The following is a 13,588-nucleotide window of genomic DNA, read 5'->3' as shown; positions in this document are numbered from 1 at the left end:
CAAACATTTTCCCGAATTTATGGGATTTTCAAGAATACCAAAGTTCTAACTATCTAACTCTAAGTGCTAATGTGAACGATTTACGAATAAATCCGTTCATATCCGCCTTGACGAGTGAGGCCTGCTATACCTAAAAACTCATAAAAGGAATGGTGAGATGACTTCACCTGGACATCGTCCAGCATCACAACTCTGCTGCACACCAGCTTGTCAGTCTCCCTGTGTTCCTGCATCTGGTAACCATAGATCTGCCCTTTCTGTTGCCCTGGCAACACCAAATCGACATGCCACCCTGATGGCGGTGGAGATGATCATCCATACCTCCACCTGTGAGGGCGCTGCATCAGCCCCCGCACACCCGATACCCCCCCGACACACACACACACTGACACACACACACACACACACACACACACGTGAGCTCAGTCACACAGCAGTCACAAAATAGCAAGTGATTTTCTACACCATGCAGACACACAGAGCCTCTCAGCAGCACTGTGGTGAAAATCAAGCCCTAGATAAAGTGCACTACTCTGAAGTCTTGTATTACGGGTTTTCATCTCTGCACACAACAGCTGCTGTGATGTATCTGGCTTTCTTTCAGCACAAAGTTATTACAATCACTGCAGCTACAGTATGGATGCAGAAATGATCACAAAACTTGGGATTTTTAGAAAAACTGCCACAGTCCCATCAATGGTTAAAAGAAAATACACAAAATGGAATGAAAAAGAGAGCCTAGGGCTAATTTCTTTCTAGCCCAGAGTGTAGATTCATGCAGCCTATCAGTGACTGTCGTGTCAGGTGATTACACAGAGTTAAACGCCTCCTAGATTGGATCTTCATTTGGGCTGATATTTTTCAGGGTTATTGATGCAAATGGCACAGAATTAAAGTGATAAACAGGTAAAAGTTCAAGCGATCAACAAAAGGACTAGAAGGCAAAGTCAATAAACTAAACAAACAGATTCGAAACCAGAATAGAGTGCATAATATTCACTAAGAGCAATACTTCACACTGAACTGTGGTGTGTATTTGCAGTGAACCAGTGACTGGATGAGGTGAGTGTGATTAGAATTCTGGGGCGTGAGAGCGACGTCATGTGACCGACCATGTGATAAGTCTTGTTGTTCATTATCTAGTGGAATGTTCCAGGAAATGGGAGTTTGTGTTTACACACACAGCGGCTTTGAAGATATTCAAAATACAAAAACCAACAGAAACACGCTTCCACAAATGTAATACTTGCCTTTTGTTTGTATTAATTTGTGCACACAATCACCATTCCTAAAGTGACTTTCAGGTTTGTTAAATCACAATGCAGGTGCTTAGTTACTTTATTTGTACTGGCTCCACCCTGTATTTTGCCAATTTTTTTATTTAGAAACATCCCAAAAGGCAAACATCTAAAACAGAGAAGACTTTGCTGATTAGAAAGACACATACCTCAGTAGGTCTTATTAGTAAATAATTTTGTGTGTGTGTGTGTGTGTGTGTGTGTGTGTGTGTGTGTGTGTGTGTGTGTGTGTGTGTGTGTGTGTGTGTGTGTGTGTGTGTGTGTGTGTGTGTGTGTGTGTGTGTGTGTGTGTGGGTGGGTGGGTGGGTTGGGGGGGGGGGGGTGTTGGAGGTTACCAAGTTTGCACGTTTTTACACGTGTAAACCTTCAGAACAATGTGTAAAGATTCATTGAAATGTTTTCATTTACAGCTAATCTTTCTGACAAATTCTAAACCAGATAGCAAAATTCCTCACCGATATAAGTCAATAATGTTTGTTCTTATTGATCGAAAGTAATTAGAGCACTTAGAGCACAGAGGACAGAACTAATTGAGTCTGGGATATTAATATTTATATCAGGTATTGACCATTAGTAATAAAAGACAACAGTTAACTCTGTGTGCTAGAAGTGAACGTGTTGCTATTTTAGTCAAATATGTAAAATAATATGCCATTTTAGATTTAAAAAAAAAAAAAAAAAAAAAAAGCAAATGGTGTGTGAACTAACGTAATAAACCTGACGCGGAACCACAGCCTCTTGGGACTTATTGCATTTTTAAAATGGTTACTACATAAACCTGGCAAGGCTTCATAAAATAAACACACAGTAACAAAAAATACAATAATTTAACAAATAATCATTCTTCCACCATGCAATGTAGTTCTTCAGGAACATTTAGCAGAATGGTCGCCAAGCAACACACAGATGCAACAACACACTGTAATACTAAACGCTTATGCACCTTCCAGTGTGATAGCATCCGCCTTTATTGAAAGAGGAAGAGCTTCGTCCATATATTTGTATGTTTAATGTATATTTAAAAGAAAACACGGCTGTTGAATTATAGACGGTTTCTTAGTTGTTGTTTTTTCTTCCAGAAACTGTTATTATTAACATAACAAATGCTAACAAAATTTGCCGCCGTGATACTGATGTAATGAGGTGGCAGATGTTTGTTTACAGAGGAACGCTCTGTTTTATAAAGAATAATTTAAAAGGTTTCAATATCATAATATGTTGTTGCTGAAAAAAAATATTTTTAATCGTAAATAATGTTTTATTAAATAACTTTCGTAGTTATAGGCAAATGTAATGGGAAACATTACAGTTACTCCCACTCAAGTATTTATTACCACAGTATTGTGTGGCATTACATAGTACACTAACCTCCAGAGTAATGTATATAATGCTAGGTTTTAATGTGATGAAATGGAAGTGATATATTGGATCTTCTGCAGCTTTGTTTCAGGGTAAAAAAACAAGACATAAAACAAAAAAAAACCCTGCAACAACAACCCTGTAGTCAAAAGCAATAACAGCCTTACGTCACTTTCACACATATTTATGTACCACACGCTTCCTCTTACAAAATGCACCCCCCCCAAAAACACACACACTCTTTCTCCTACACACTCATGCACATGTAGTATCCTTGCACAGGACCAGGCTTGTATCATCTCCGTCTCTTAGCAATTAGCAGTTTGCCACACAGGCTCCCATGATGCTCAGTCTCCATTGCTGGAGGAGATGGGATCATCTCCACAGGGTACAGTACTCTGTATGCATGTCAACCGCAGGCACAATATGATGAGCACTCAAGGCTCTTAACTCTCTTTTTACTCAGTAGCATGTAGCAGTCGATCTCCTATTATCCATGTCTTTTGATTGTTTGATGTTTTATGCTGGAAAAAAATAACCTAGTATTGTTCCACATTTATTGAAAAGTAAAAAATGATGTTATTTCTATCACTTGAAATTAAAAAGTCATTTGACCAGAAATGGAGACCATGGGGCTGTTATTTTTGCACTTTTGTCCTCTTTTTGGATTGATTTTTACATCAGTCCAACTATAACATTGGTTTTCTTTATGTATTGTAATTTTAAATGACTATCCAGATTCACTGGTTAAATTGAGATACACTCTATGACCAAAAGTTTGTACATACCTGACCATCACACCTATATGTGAGTCTCCCCCACAGTTGGAAGCACTTTGTAGGATGTCTTTGGATGCCGTAGCATTACAATTCACTTCCCTTCACTGGAACTAAGAGTCCTAAACACGTTTCATCATGACATTACCCCTGCGAACAAAGCGAGCTCCATAAAGACATGGCTTGCCAAGGCCGCTGTGAAAGAACCCGAGTAGCCCCAATGAACACCTTTAGGATGACTGCATGCCAGGCCTGTTTTTGTCCACCATCAGAGCCTAATCTCACTAATGCTCTTGTGGCTCAATGACAAATCCCCACAGCTACGCTCCAAAATCCAAAAATGGAAAGCCTTCCCAGAAGAGCGGAGATTATTATAAAAGCAAAGGGGGAATTAATCTGGAATGGCATCTTCAAAAAGCACACATGGGTGTGATGGTCAGGTGTCCATAAACTTTTGGCCACAAAGTGTAATTTGAGTGTATTTTAGCACAGTATACAAGTTTTTAATGATCCAAAAGTGAGCTGAAGAGGCCTCAGTATAGGACCTAGGACCTTGAAGGGTCTAGAGAGAGCTTCCTTAGAGCTTCCTTAGGTCCAAGGACAATGATCCAAAACATATATCTAAATCTACACAAAGAATGGTTTAATAACCACAGAATAAAGCCTTCAGTAAATAAATAACCTTCAATCTTATCAAGCATTATAGAAGACTCAGTGGTGTTGTGTTGGTAAACGGAGGCTCCACAGTATTAATTAACTAATTGCAGGGGTGCTAATAGTATGTATATATAATTTTTCCCCCTAGAATAAATGTACTTCATTAGAAGTGTGAAGTTAAGCTACTTAACCACAAATGCATTTTTAATAAGCGTTTCACCATTCTTTACCAAGGGTGCCAATAATTCTGGAGCTGACTGTATGTAAGGTTTAATGCTTCAAAAATCATTTGTTCCACCTTTAGCTAAAACAATAGCTTGACCCTATTAGAGCCTAATTCATTTAGCGGTTTATTAAATTATTTATTCGAATGTGTATGTGAAAGTTAGCCTTGTCCGTGAATAAAATGAAAATTCTTATTTTATTTCATTTTGTGAATTCATCATGCTCAAGGTTGTGCTTGAATATGAAAAAAGGATTGAGTTTCTATACTAAGAGCTCATTTAAAGATTTATTGATGAGTCGTTTCAACGGGACGGCTTCTGGTTCTTCGGCATCTTACCAAGTTCAGGGTCATGCATAGATTCAGCCAAGGGTCCTGAGTAGGCAGAGAGAATCGAAACCAAATATGGAGAGGGTGAAGTGATGCAAAGAAAGAGAAATTCAATGAATAAGAAAAACATGTGTCAGGAAATGCAATAATGTAATCTTAGATGGCGGAGATGAGATACTGGAGAAGATTTCATGTCCCCAAGATGACAAACAATTCAATAAACCTAATTATGGGCACCAAATTCAATTTGGGTCAGAACCTAATAGATAAATTAGTTGAGTGAAACAAGCAAAATAATATTAATGACATTTGTTAATGGATCTGTGATGAATAATACAAAGCACCAGCACTGTTTATCTGAGGAACCTGGGCAACGCTGAAACAGTCGACTGGCTGATCATGAGAGAAGCATATTGAACTGGAATGGACAACCTAATTAAAGGGAAAGTGAGTGTGAAATGGATAGCTGTCACCTGTCACCCTTCATTCTGTTGCAGCACAAAAAGAGACTGATGGATGGATGGATGGATGGATGGACATCTGGCCTGAGGGTTGAAACAGATCGGGCTTCTCATCCAGATGGTAACAGTTTATGGTGAGTGAAACTAAGCCTAGTGCTGCAGCCTGAGACCAATACATGTCATTTCATTTACAATCCATCAAGGGTTATTAAAAAGATGGTGCAGTTTTTTTTTTTTTGAAGGATTATTAGATCCTCCTGAGCATATGCCACAAATCAACTCTAATTAGCTTTCGTGTTTAGTCAGATAACGAAAAGAGCAAGAATATATATCATTTCTTGTTGTGCTCCAGAACTGTTGGTCATAGGGCTAGCTGTAACTCAGACACACAGATAGATAGATAGATTGATAGATAGACAGACAGGCAAACAAGTCTGAGCATGACAGTAAAGTGCAAAATGGGGGGGGGAGCAGACAATCTAAAATGGTAGACCGAAAAATGGACTTTTTCCTTCCTCTGGGAAAACTGCACCATAGGCAATATCCAAAAATGACTGACTGTACTGACAGCTATTATAAATGTTAATTTGTTGTAGTTGTGTAGTACGTGTAAACGTGATTTACCAGAACACATCCACAGTAGAGGAGCTGTGACCTGTCTGATAGTGTATCTGGAGTGCTGTGGTTCAACCAGCCTTCGGGCAAACGCTGATTAGGAGGAGAGTTGCGTAACCGGGAAGGCTGTGACATCTCTTCCTTAGGTTTCATCAAGGATTACAGAGAAACATATACAGAGCCAATATACAATAATTCAATAATTTAATATGATTGTACACCTGGCATTGAGTGCTATACTGTTCTGCAGGGATGACGTATTTTCACAACTTTTGTGAATTTTGAAGCTGCGTGCTGACCCTAACCTCCTAACATGCTGGCATATGTGAAGAAAAATAATTTTACTATGCTGTAATGTATATGTGACCAATAAAGACTCATTATCATTATTTTATGTTGTAGAATAAAACATGAAAATATCTTGAGTTTGTGTAAACCACAGACCTTATTTCCAGCCATTAAACCAAAAAAACCATTCAAAAACCCCATTGACTTTAATTCATTATTTTCCTCAAAATTCTACAAACAATACCCCATAATGACAACGTGAAAGAAGTTTGTTTGAAATCTTTGCAAATTTATTAAAAATAAAAAACAAAAAAGCACATGCACATAAGTATTCACAGCTGTTGCTCAATACTTTGTTGAAGCTCCTTTGACACCAATTACAGCCTCAAGTCTTTTTGAGTATGATGCTACAAGCTTGGCACACCTATTTTTGGGCAGTTTCTCCCATTCTTCTTTGCAGGACCTCTCAAGCTCCATCAGGTTGGATGGGGAGCGTCGGTGCACAGCCATTTTCAGAGCTCTACAGAGATGTTCAATCGGGTTCAAGTCTGGGCTCTGCCACTCCTTTGTTATCTTGGCTGTGTGCTTAGGGTCGTTGTCCTGTTGGAAGATGAACCTTCGCCCCAGTCTGAGATCCAGAGCACTCTGGAGCAGATTTTCATCAAGGATGTCTCTGTACATTGCTGCATTCATCTTTCCCTCGATCCTGATTAGTCTCCCAGTTCCTGCCACTGAAAAACATCCCCACAGCATGATGCTGCCACCAGCATGCTTCACTGTAGGGATGGTATTGGCCAGGTGATGAGTGGTATCTGGTTTCCTCCAGACATGACACTTGCCATTCAGGCCAAAGAGTTCTATCATTCTTTCATCAGACCAGAGAATTTTGTTTCTCATGGTCTTAGAATCCTCCAGGCGGGCTGTCATGTGCCTTTTACCGAGGAGTGGCTTCCGTCTGGCCACTCTACCATACAGGCCTGATAGGTGGAGTGCTGCAGAGATGGTTTCTTCTTCTGGAAGGTTCTCCTCTCTCCACAGAGACACGCTGGAGCTCTGTCAGAGTGACCATCGGGTTTTTGGTCACCTCCCTGACCAAGGCCCTTCCCCCCGGATCGCTCAGTTTGGCCGGGCGGCCAGCTCTAGGAAGAGTCCTGGTGGTTCCAAACTTCTTCCATTTACGGATGATGGAGGCCGCTGTGCTCATTCGGACCTTCAATGCTGCAGAAATGTTTCTGTACCCTTCCCCTGATCTGTGCCTCGTTACAATCCTGTCTCGGAGGTCTACAGACAGTTCCTTGGACTTCATGGCTTGGTTTGTGCTCTGACATGCATTGTTAACTGTGGGATCTTATATAGACAGGTGTGTGCCTTTCCAAATCATGTCCTATCAACTGAATTTACCACAGGTGGACTCCAGTCAAGTTGTAGAAACATCTCAAGGATGATCAGGATGCACCTGAGCTCAATTTTGAGTGTCATGACAAAGGCTGTGAAGACTTATGTACATGTGCTTTTTTTGTGTTTTATTTTTAATAAACTTTCAAACAAACTTCTTTTATGTTGTCATTATGGGGTATTGTTTGTAGAATTTTGAGGAAAATAATGAATTTTATCCATTTTGGAATAAGGCAGTAACAACAAAATGTGGAAAAAGTGAAGCGCTGTGAATACTTTCCGGATGCACTGTATAATGAGCAGTCTATCCCTGTATTTTTTTTTTTTTATACGCAATAACAATACTCATCTTTTTCTGGGAAGAAAATCTGAACAATCCCAAACAGTCCCCTATCTGATCAACTTTAATATCTAATAGCACAGTGATTTAAAACTCTGAAGCAGTACTGATCCACTCCGCCCCTCCATTTTTCTTCAGTGCAACGCAAGACTTTCATTTACTTTTTCAATTTCTGCTTCTAGTGGACACATTATAAAGGCAGACCTATGTGACCACCCATGCATGACACCTTCATGTGTTCACATTTGTGGACGCAGAAATATAAACCCACTGGCGCATTAGTGTCAACACTTACATAGAATGTGAAACTCAACTAGGATACAAACTCTCAGGTGTGTAATATACATTAAACTTGCCTTTTTAAACAATGATGGCCATGTACCAAATACTCATCCCCTCCTTGAAATCTCAACATTTCAATGTGTGAACTCTGTGATGCCACACCACATAGAATGACACTAATAGATGGCATTAGTGTGAATGGCAGTAGGGTTAATTTGGATCTTTAGTCTCTGTGATTGAGGGTAATTGTGTGAAAGCTCCACAGCTGAAGGCTGTGCTGATGGTAGAAGGACCATAAGCGAGGGAGTTATTAGAAATAATGGAATCCACGCCGAGCCGTCATAATAATCAATAAAACCGATAATTCTCTTCCTATGAACTGCCTGAGCTTGGTACAGAGCGATGTGTCATGGACAGCATGCCCAGTCATGTAACGCAATAATTAAACCGTGGCAAAATAATTAAATTTAGGGTATCAGAGATGGCACATGGTATTAAATAATGACAATGTGTAATTGCTTTCAAAATGGTTATCTCGGTGCAATGTCTAAAGCATACACACAGGCTAATTAGGCTAAGTTGGGCTCCCATTGTCCATATGTTACAGGTCAACACTCTGTGGGCAGACGCCATGAGAGAGCATCAACAAAAGTCGGCCTTTGGCTGTGACCTGAGCTCGACATTCAAACGTCTCTTAAAATGGCTTTACGAAAGGCAAAATCAGTTAGGGGACTGTGAGACTACATGATTTATAGGGTAATGATATGGATATTGGGATGTGCCTGTGAAAATTAAACCACCATACTAAAGGTCACCATCTTCAGAACTCTGCCTGTGAATAGTATCAGTGGACTACTTAATAATTATGCCTTCCTTAAATGAAATGCAAGATTGCCATTCTCTAGAAATGGCGTTTCCTTTTTTAAAATCCTATAGTCTCAAATTTAGCACTACTGAAGTTCATGGTAATGTTTGCAGTCGTTGTAAATGTACTGACTCATCTCAGACAGATTCAGAATAATTCATTCCTAGCCAAGGGCAACATTTTAAAGAGTGGCAAATGAACAAGTGAAAGAAAATTATCAAACTATGTACCATGGAGTCTATTTTTAAGCAGTCCTCCACAGAGGCGCAGCGGAAGTTTTGAATCATGACCAGTTTTTTTTCCTCTAGCCCGATACTCTCAGACAAAACATGAGCAGTGCAGATTCAATTCACCCATCTGAAGCTCCATGTGAAATAAAGACTACTGATAGATAGTAGTGTCTGCAAGTAAAACTATAAAATATGCAAGGGTGAAAAAGGATGCTTACTGTCTCATGATCTGACATGTTCTTCTCCAGGTTTGTCTTGTAAATGAAACACACAACATCTTCTTATACAAGGTTATTGGACCGTAGTCCAATTAGAACAGCTGTGTCTCTGTCCTAGTCCTATCAAACTGACCTAATGACTTTGATAGCTGGCACACATTTTTGGAGATATTCATGGCAGAATATTGCCAAACAACCTGATCTTGAAATCCATTGATATCTACTGAAGCAAATGTGTAAATATTTCATCCTCAGGACTAAATGGCATCTAACTTTAAACCAACAAAGCGACAGGCGGCCATTCATTTTCTATGTCAGATGTGTGACACAGAGCCTCGATGTCAGCAACAAGTGACATTTGAATTGAAATTTTCTCAATTCTATGCAAAATAAGTATGGGAATTTGAGAGTGACAAATCCAGATAACTGGCTGAAATGATTCCTCAGATCAATCCTTTGGCATGGGTGGTCCAACGTTTTTCCACTTCCCCACTGATAACTCCAGTTCCTGCCTACGATTAGTTCCTATTTACTGTTTGGAAGATAAAGAAAAACTTAAAAGCCTCTTGAGCCTGTTCTCAAGACGTTTTTGTATTGACTTGGACTTGACTTACTGGCATTCCTACTTGGACTTGTCTTGGTCTTTGCACTAGCCTCAGTAAATGTGGTCTTGGTCTTGACCAAGAGTTTGTAAAATTATCTTTGTTTTGTCCTTTCTTTTTGCATGCCCAAAGTTTGTTATTAAGTCATTCTAGTATTTTTTTTCTACAAAACATAGCCTAATCATTGGCAAAATACACAAATGAAGCCAACTAGTTGAAGAAAAGGCTTGGCCTTGAAAAGGTTTTAATGGTTTCTGGTCCCAGTATTGTTTTCATTTTGATTTGATCGTGACTTGGCCTTGAAGATTGATATGACCTTGCGAATTTAGGCCCACTCTTCTGCTGACTGTGTAAATCAGCTAGAGTTTGTGCCTATTTTGGTGTTTTTGGTCTACTGGTTTTGAGGGCCAATCAAAGTATTCACATTAATCAAACAAGTCACATTAATTAGTCCTTATGCAGTCTACATTAGTCACCCCAGAACATGGGTGTGCCAGTGTTGTGCTGTGCTTGCACAAAAGGTAACTTTAGAGTATGAACAATGATTAAAAATCTGGTTTGATACTAAGTTGTGTTCGTCCAAGTGCACAATGTGCTATTGGAGGACACGCCTAGTACTTTCCATCCATCACTAGTGGAAATAAAAAAAAGAGAGGCTTACCATGAGTGATGGTACTGTCGTACCAGGCCAGTGCAGTTCTTCACTCGAGGTCTCAGTTCCCATCAGAGGCCAGACTGATTCTCACTTACCATTAACTGCCTCTTCGGATGCTGTACATACTTACATTCAGTAGATTATCTTAGTGGTTTATATTGGTGTATGTTTGAAATGTGATCTCATACCATCAAAACAGAAAAAAAAAAGATTAAATGTTTCAAGTCATTTGTTAAACCATGTCATGTTGTGTTAGAGCTAGTGGTTATAGAAAAGTAGAGATGAAAATAAATAAAATGGGAATGAGGAGAAAATGAAATATAAACAAACACAAATCCCATCCAGTCTGTTTGTGGCTTTTTGTATTTCAAATAAATGGCAGAAGAATTCACACACTACATAACAAAGGCTACATAACCTTCAAATAGCAAAAAATGTGACACATATGAATGGAGAAGCTGCTGAATAAACAATGATGGATGATGGATAATGGATGGCTAGATAGTTGACAGACAGATACGTGATATCTTGAAGACAAATTCTGTCAGGAGTTTTGTGGAGGAGTGAAGCATGCATGTCTCTCCATGTTTCAATTTCGTGCAATTTGATGACGAATGGGGATGAATGGGGATGGGGAAAATGGGGATAAATGGGAAAAATCCATAGCACAATCCGGAAAATTCCTCAACCCACTGTCCCATGTTTTATTTCTGTCAAAGTACTCTTCATGACTAAAGTGGTTTTTGAGGTCAACCATATGCAAAATCATCAAATAGCCATTTTAGAGGTCACATGCACAACTTGCCCATTCTGAAAAACAGAGGTCATTCTGAAACATATCTAGCTAAGTCAGCCATTTTAAATCACTATGAACAAAATGGGACACAAGGAGAAATGAGTATGTTACAGGATCATTCCAGCTGATTAGAGCAGTACAGTACAGAAGTTCTGATGAGACATGGACATACTGGCTTGTGCAGTGCGCTGGAAGATCTCATTGGTGAAGGCTCCGATGCCTTTGCTGGAAATGGCCGCCAGAGAGAAGATGTACTCAGTGTTTGCTCGGAGACCCTCGACAACATACAAGGACCTGGGCTCGAAGGCCTTTTTCTCCTGTTGGTGCAAAATAACTGGCTTATTAATTAAGATTCATAAACAGAGGGGTAATATAAAGGAAGAATAAGGGTACAAGTCTAAATGTTGCGTAACATTACCTAACATTACATAATGCATATGTTGACATGAAAAACTCATATGAGACGTAAGGAAAATAAGTTAGGAAAATGATCAGTGTTCGATTGGTGTGATGCAGCCCAAAGAGGAGTTACCATTACCATCCAGAGGGTGATTATTTTAATATAACAGCACATCTCGCCACGTTCTACTCCTCTTATACCACAGCAATAAGTGGTTTTAACTACTTTTACTAAAATCAAATTTTAGTAAAAGTAGTAAAAGATGCAAAGGTGTAATGTGTTTACTGTCACTGTGCACCGCCATTTTGTCACCGTATTTTCAGGTGTGTTTGTCAGACAACTCAAGGTGGCTGTTGCTCATGTTCCCAACTTGGAATACCGAGCTAAATGACCACTCCGTTGCACTTTTCCCTGTCGGAGGTCGGATGTTTCCGAGTTCCAGTGTACAATAAAATGCAGCACTAACTGAAACCTTCTGACCAATCAGACTTGAGAATTCAACAGTTGTTGTTGAAAAATGTTAGCTAACATTCAGTTAGTCAATATTTATAAAATGTTACAAGAGTTAAAATAAGTTCTTATTCTAGGCCTACATTTTTGACAATAGGAATACACATCATAAAAACATATGAGTTTTGGATGTAAACAACAAAATCTTTTGTTTGGCACTTCTATTAAGATGTGGCACACTGATAATGATATATAGATACAATTATGCAACCTGCCTTCAGCTTGCTTTGGAAACTTTTGAAGAGCCTGTATCCCCCTATACATAATAACCGTAATAATCAGATATCTCACCTGCGCTCCGTGTTTGGCAGCTCTGTAAATGAGCTCGTAGCTTTTGATGGGCTCTTTAGAGAACGGTGGATCCCACATCAGCTCGATGCTCGTATCTCTCACTTTGCCCACCCGGAACTTCCCCGGCTGGCCTGGGACTAAAGCAGAGTTTAGAAATAAATTATGTAAATTAATATGACATAAAAAAATGATTGAATTACAAAACCATTTGTGATGAGCTCCAGTGGAACATATAAAATTGCATAAGTGCAACAACGCTAAAAGGATTTCCAAGGTAAAAATTTGTGCTTGACTTCTCTAATGAGAATAAAAAAAAAAAAAAGTTTAAAAATCACATTTATATTATTTCAGGTGAATTTAAGTAACAGTTTAATTAAACGTGTTCAAAATGACAGATTTTTTTTTTTTTTTTGATATTAAAGAAAAAAGTCATGCTAGTCCCTGTGACTTTCCTTCCATCTCCATCTATTTTCACTCACAGACACATACCTGCCATCAAAAGTATTCCCACACAGTGGGTTTTATGTGTCCACAAATCCAGTTTATGTCACTAATAACAAAGATAAAGAAACAGCATTACTCAAGGGTTCTTTGGAGATTACATGGATGTTCCCTTTCTAACTTTCAACTTGAAACCTTTTAATGAATCCCCCAAAGCTATAACAGTCATCTTAGAATAAATCGGATCATTTTATATCTAAAAGATCCAAAGACACCATTTGGATCAATCTATTGCTAAATAGGGAACGGGGCACGAGTTTGGCATTTCTTGAAGGAAAAGTCCACCATGAAACATACTAAATATGCTTATATTGAAATATTTATGATATGCTTAACAATTATAGTGTTTATTTGTTGGATGGTGTTGTATTTCCCATTGTATTTGGTGTTGTATTGTATGTTATTACCAAAATGTCAGACTCAGAATTTCATTACAAAATAAATATTGGATACCATTGAAGATCACATATATACTTATAAAGACTGATTATGCATG

At 38.9% G+C, this 13,588-nt stretch overlaps 1 protein-coding gene across 4 annotated transcripts in view; it reads right to left on the bottom strand.

Moving 5' to 3' along the window:
• The window catches only part of LOC108280702 (receptor-type tyrosine-protein phosphatase S), a 154,905-nt gene that overhangs the window by 45,501 nt on the left and 95,816 nt on the right, over positions 1-13,588 (bottom strand). For all 4 annotated transcript variants that reach the window (XM_053688644.1, XM_053688643.1, XM_053688645.1 and 1 more), the window contains exons 10-11: positions 12,592-12,728; positions 11,563-11,707 (exon numbers count right to left, since the gene is read on the bottom strand). In XM_053688644.1, coding sequence (XP_053544619.1) covers positions 11,563-11,707; positions 12,592-12,728 — 282 coding nt within the window. The remainder of the gene's footprint in view (positions 1-11,562; positions 11,708-12,591; positions 12,729-13,588) is intronic.

This window comes from Ictalurus punctatus, chromosome 20 (assembly GCF_001660625.3).
Source record: "Ictalurus punctatus breed USDA103 chromosome 20, Coco_2.0, whole genome shotgun sequence".
In the NCBI taxonomy this organism is placed as follows: domain Eukaryota; kingdom Metazoa; phylum Chordata; class Actinopteri; order Siluriformes; family Ictaluridae; genus Ictalurus; species Ictalurus punctatus.
The sequence above is the reverse complement of the archived record's forward strand: the minus strand, read 5'-3'. Positions and strand labels throughout refer to the sequence as shown.